Source organism: Neltuma alba, unplaced genomic scaffold, assembly GCF_004799145.2.
Source record: "Neltuma alba isolate B1F8T4 unplaced genomic scaffold, ASM479914v2 tig00005239_pilon, whole genome shotgun sequence".
Lineage (NCBI taxonomy): Eukaryota > Viridiplantae > Streptophyta > Magnoliopsida > Fabales > Fabaceae > Neltuma > Neltuma alba.
Window position 1 is genome coordinate 1056 of NW_021634031.1, and position 6023 is coordinate 7078.

A 6023-nucleotide genomic window follows, 5' to 3' on the forward strand; every position below is an offset into this window, starting at 1 on the left:
ATAGACTCAAGGGGGGAGAGAATAGAAATTGAGGGAGAATAGAACAGAATTTAGGGAGTGAGTGGGAGAATTTGAAGAGCGGGAGATTTCATAAACTCCAATTTCCTTCTTTATGAAGTAATCTTGATGACAACATGCTATTAGAAGCAAAATCAATTTGGTTTCCTCCACTGGAAGAAAACTTGATGACAACTTCCTAATAAAATGTAGAAACAAAATCAAATTTGGTTTCCCCCATTAGAAGGAATCGTGATGACAACTTCTTAATAAAATGCAGAAGCAAAATCCCATTTGGTTTCCTTTACTAGAAGGAAATTTAATGACAACTTGCTAACACTTAAACTCTAAGAAAAGCCAGCTTGCATAGAAATAATAAATTTAAAATCTTCTAATATAGATATTCTTATATTCTATTAGACGTCTTTCTAAACGAGTGGTTAAACTATGCCTTTGTTTGGAATTCCTAAGTTTAACCGATTATCTACTGCTGGTATTCATGTCGATCATTGTATATGGAAATCTTCAATCTTCATTCTATATAAAATACTGTTTTATGTTTTACTTGTCTATAAATCCTTCTTTGAAGGATCCTCTTGATACTGTATCATATTGATTGCGTTTTATGACCCTAGCGGTTCTTCTCAATTATAACATAACGTTTGGCTGGTCTAATGCCCAGTTTTATATAATTTTCCAACCTTGCTAAAAAATTTCTTTCCTTCCTAGATGTAATGTCTACCCTTACACCTTTGCATCTTATTTCCAATTGGTTTTGCAGCGACAGGCGGAGAAAGCATATATGGTTCAAAATTTCCAGGTGAGAATGCTGGATACTGGAGACATACTTTTAAAAAGCTTTGAAATTTTTTGACTATTTATTTTCAGTTTGAGGAATAGAGCTTCTACATTGTTCTTGTGATTTATGTCAGATGAGCCGAAAACAGACAATCAGCTTGGGCATCATGAAAGAGGTCTTTTATCCATCGAGACCAATGATCGCAAAGATGGACGTTCTCATTTTGTCATCACCTTGAAACCTGATGATAACCTTGACAGGTTCATTTGTGTGGCTAACTCTTGGAGCTGTGTTTTAATTTTTGCCCCTTTTTGGTAGAAGTGCATAATATACTAATCCCATCATTTGGAATCTTGGGTAGGACTCATGTGGTCTTTGGGAAGCTTATCCAAGGGCTTGAAACACTTGCGAAGATTGAAAGATATGGTCCCTTCATGCCTATTCAAATAGTAGATTGTGGTGAATATAATGGAAGTAAGATTCATTTTGATCATCGAAGTTCTATCAGGAATGGTGGCAATTATGCCCCAGATTATCTACAAAATATTTTGCATTCCCCCAACATGAGATGCTAGAGCATAATGTGTGATCATTCTCAGCAATGGTATTATTTATAATTAGTGTATAATACTTAAGATGACACAATCAAAAAAAATCTTTGGCCCCTTCTTATTATTGAATGAAATCATAAAATATATGTGAAGTTTAAAATAAAAGAAAGAGGGAGAGTTTGATGCTTGGAAAGCTGTGTATTATTCTGATATGTACAGGGTATAAATAGGTACAGAATATCAATCAAATGAGATTAAAGATCCGAGATGCTAGCCCAGGAAATAGGGAGTAATAATAACAGAATCATATCACACATAATCAGGAATTTAATGGAGAGTTGACTATTGATATTAATTGTAGAGATTTAACCTAGTTGACCTTGGGATTTTGGCCCATAGGCCCACTAGGGTAGACGCTAACAAGATGCTTGTTTTTATGAGAATGAAACTTACCTAAAGCTCTTGGTTACTTGATGTACTAGACTATTAGTGCTTTTCTCTTAGTTTACTCCTCTAGTGACATTATGTTTGTGGTTCCCATTATTTTACTGACCCACAACTAGCCATTAATTTTAAACAAAGTAAACGGCTTATGTGGTCTGACAAATTGGAGGTATGAGGGGACCCTCTTTTTGCATTATGCTATTACCCTTACATCTCTTGATCTATATTTTTTTGGGCTGATTTGTTTTATCAGCAAGTAATTTTGTTGTGTGCTGTTATTGCAGATGACTCCGATGCTGAGGACGACACAGGTGAAACTAAATAAATGTTTTAGTTTTTCATTGTATTAAGGTGGTATTCAGAGTTGAACATTACAAAGTAATCTTATCTATGGAGTGAACTCTGGTATGCATGTACTGTGGTAAACGCAGGATGCTCCTCGTTTGGAAGACTCAATGAAGGGCAATTAATAGGGGATGAAGACGAAGACAGAAGGTTCAAATCACATCCATAATTCTCGTTAAAAGAGGAAATCTGTACAACTTTGCATATCTTTTGGTGCTAAATTCATGGCTACCCATTGCATCTTGGACAAAAACTCAAAGTTGAACACGCATTGAAATGGTATCAATAAGAATCGTTTAGTTATCATCATAGTGAGTTTGTCTTGAGAAATAATGTGTTATCCACACATGTACTTTCTATTAGGCTTTTTTTCGGTTTAAAATGGGACTATAGTAATTTAACAACTAGATAGGTGTTTGTGCAAATTTAGCAAGAGCATCAGCATATTGATTACAATATCAAATGATATAATTAAAAGTGACATTCCAAGTTTAAGGGAATATGTTTTGCTTCGCAGTGTGAGGAACCTAGCTAGTGATTATCTTTTATTGATGTGTGTACCTTTCTTCTGGAATATTGCTGAACCATGATATTGGAAATGTTAGCGTATGATTTATCTGAATTTCCATGTTGGCTGTCTTATGGTTTTGACCATTATGATGGGTAAAGGATCGATTTGACCATGTAAACTTGGAAATTCATGATTTGGTTGATTTTCTAACTTACAATTAAAGTTCTATTGACTTGGTTTTTTTGTTTAAGCTTGAAATTTGGAAATAGATATTTTGGATGGAAACCCTAGAATGGGAATTTGGGTACTTTGATTAACTGCAACAACGTGAATCTAATTGAGGATTCTGTCAAGCTATTTCGATTGAGGAAGGATGAAAAATTGTGTTGGAAGGATTAATTGTGGTTTATGGTGAAATTTGGCAATTTGTAGGCAAAAGTTGGAAACTTATGTAATTGAGTTAATTATCCAACTAGTACATGTATTATGGACTAAGTATGTAGACTGATTATTGCTTTGTGTGGGATGTATCAAATTGTGGTAATCTTGTTGCCTTTGGTGGGTGTAACTACTTTTCACTTACTGTGTCTGCTAGTATAATTTTTGTAATTGATTTCTAGAGTATGATGTTTATGACATACCTTGAGAAAATAGTTTCGAAGTGTGATTTTTATATAACTATCTGTGCAAAATATGGTACGAATTATTGTGAAATGTCAGAAGATGTTCATAAAACTTTCCGTGAGATTTGATGTGCGAGAGAGGGAATCCATGCTTCGGTTGTGTGCTTTGCAAGCCTTACCTGGTCTTACCACATGTTTATGATTAACTTGCAACATTTTCATGTCATGAGTTTTACGTCAAGAGCAACCAAATACTTGTGCCATCACCATTACACAACACTCATCCACCGACTATGATAAATGTAATATGGAAGCAACAACACAATCAGATGTTTGTACTTTGATAGCTTGAAGAATGAGCTTTCTTAGATAGAAGCCAATTCCAATAATACAACGATAAATATAAAACGGATAACCAAAAAAAGCAAATGAAAGCAAAACGGCCCAATTTACAGAAGTTACGAATAGGGTTGGGAATTACAAATGTTTGTATACAACAATAAATATAAACTCCAATAAAAAAACATATATATCAAAGACCAGTATACATTAAAGCTTGCCTAAATGTGTACTTCATTTTCCATCTCCCAGAATGAATTGCAGAGAATCCAATCAACCAAATGAAGTGCTAATCCTCTGCAATGTCACTAGTCAAGGCAGTACTAAAAGGCAATCACTTAGTACCAATAGAAATATTTTCAACAAAACTAGAAGGGAGATGTGAACCTTGAAATAAAAAGTAACCCACAAATAAAATGAAATCTAAAAGGGAATCTGAACCAGAAGATGAAAACAAGAAATAGAATGCCAAGAAGCTACCCAGTGACGAATCTGAACGCTGACGATGAAAATAGAGGAGGCCGATAGAATGGAATAGAATCTAAACTTTGAAGAGGAGACCGAAGAATGTGAACGGACACAACAACGCGAACGGAAGGCCGACACTCTGAGTCTCAAAACCTGCACATTCAGGCGCGATTTGACCTGAGGAGGAGAAATGGAAGAAGAGTAGGAGTGGAGGATTGGAGGCGCCTTTGCTGGACTGGCAGACGATGGTGAAGGGGTTTCATCAGAGAAATAAACCCTTAGGCATTGAGGAAACCCTTAGAAGTGGTCTTGCTCCTCCTCTTGCGATTCTTGTAATTTTTCAAAAGAAGGAAATTAGAAAAAAATCCTAAAGAGAGCAAATTTGTGATATTTGTGGAGAGAAAATGAATTTTGTCTTTGCAAACGGAGGGAGGGAACATGCGAATATTTTGGAGGGGCAAGATTTTTCACACACATATAGATATAAAATCTAATTAAATGTTTCTTCAGTAAAAAATTATAAAATGAAATTGTTATTATAGAAAATATACTTAGCATTAAAATGATAAATTAATTATTAAAATTATTCCTTTTAATTATAATACCTCTCTCTCACATATATTATCTCACTTTTAATTATATCACATCTCTCTCACACACACTCTATCTTTCAGTACCTTCCCTCTCAATTTTCCCTCCTTTTTTTTACTAGCAATTTTTGCCATCTAAGTATGTAATTAGAGAAAATTAATACATACCTCAAAACCTAAATAGTAATAATAATATAGAAATACTGTCCAATAATGTTAAACTAATATCATACATATATATAGTGATATAAATATAAGATATATCAAGAAATAAGCATTAAAAAGAATATAATAATGTTAAAATAAAAAACATAAATATAAGACACTTCAATAATAAAGATTTAAACCGCAGTTTATTCGAAATATTTTTATCAAATTTAATACAAATATATTTGAAATCTTTGACAATAAAATATAGATATATTTAAATATGAGATTTACAAATTAAATTTAATCCACAGGATTATAATGATAGGGGCAGAATCTCTAACTTATATGTTACCAGGATGAAATTTTTTTTTTTTAAAGTAAATTTGTCAAGCTTTTTATAATATTCTAATCAAATATTTTTAGATCTAATAAGATTTTTCTTATTATAGTCTTAGATCTACTCTATAATCTCTAATTTTTTTTTTCTAATTATCATTTCTCAATTTCTGGATGACTAAAAAGAAATTCAAAATATTTATAATTATTGTTTTAGAAATTTAAGATATTGATTCTCTTTTTATACTTTACCATCCCCTTGTTTATCTTAGATATTCTTACATATAATTTCATTATCAAATGAGCATTTACTATTACTCCAAGTCACAAACGAGAATTAGGATACACACACACACTAGATTATATTTAATAACATGGGCCATCAGTTGAGTACTTCAGTCAAATAATGAAGCTAACCCAACATACTCGCTTTTGGATCTAAACTAACCTTGCCAAAACTTCTTCTGAACTTTCTTTTTTTCGAACAGATCAAGTATATGCAAATTGAGCTAAATTGACCTCGTTATTAGGTTTTCAACTTAACTCTATAGTTTATGGCGCCCTTATTATTCATTCAATGAAAATAAGTCAATAAATAATATTTCAATATGTTGTTAAATAAGTTATCAATTAGGTAAAAGTTCAACATGTCTTTACGCTTTCCACATATCTCATCATATCTAAAGAAACTTTTCACATATCTTATCATATCTAAAGACACTTATTTGACACTAATGTTGAAAGAAAGAGCAGCAATCTGACAAAAAAATTAATCATACTGTAACAAGAAAATAAAATCATATTACGAATTATATTCAGATTTTTAATTTAAGTTCACAAGCTCAAAAAAATATAATCAATTTCAAAAAA

General features: G+C 32.4%; 1 protein-coding gene across 1 annotated transcript; it reads left to right on the forward strand.

Moving 5' to 3' along the window:
• Positions 1-778: 778 nt before the first annotated feature.
• Positions 779-2305, forward strand: LOC114747194 (peptidyl-prolyl cis-trans isomerase CYP95-like; the record flags this gene model as incomplete). Its single annotated transcript, XM_028935483.1, has 5 exons — positions 779-817; positions 930-1056; positions 1158-1270; positions 2076-2102; positions 2223-2305. Coding segments are annotated over 5 exons (389 nt in total), but the record flags the coding sequence as incomplete, so codon positions are not given.
• Between the last annotated feature and the right edge of the window lie 3718 nt (positions 2306-6023).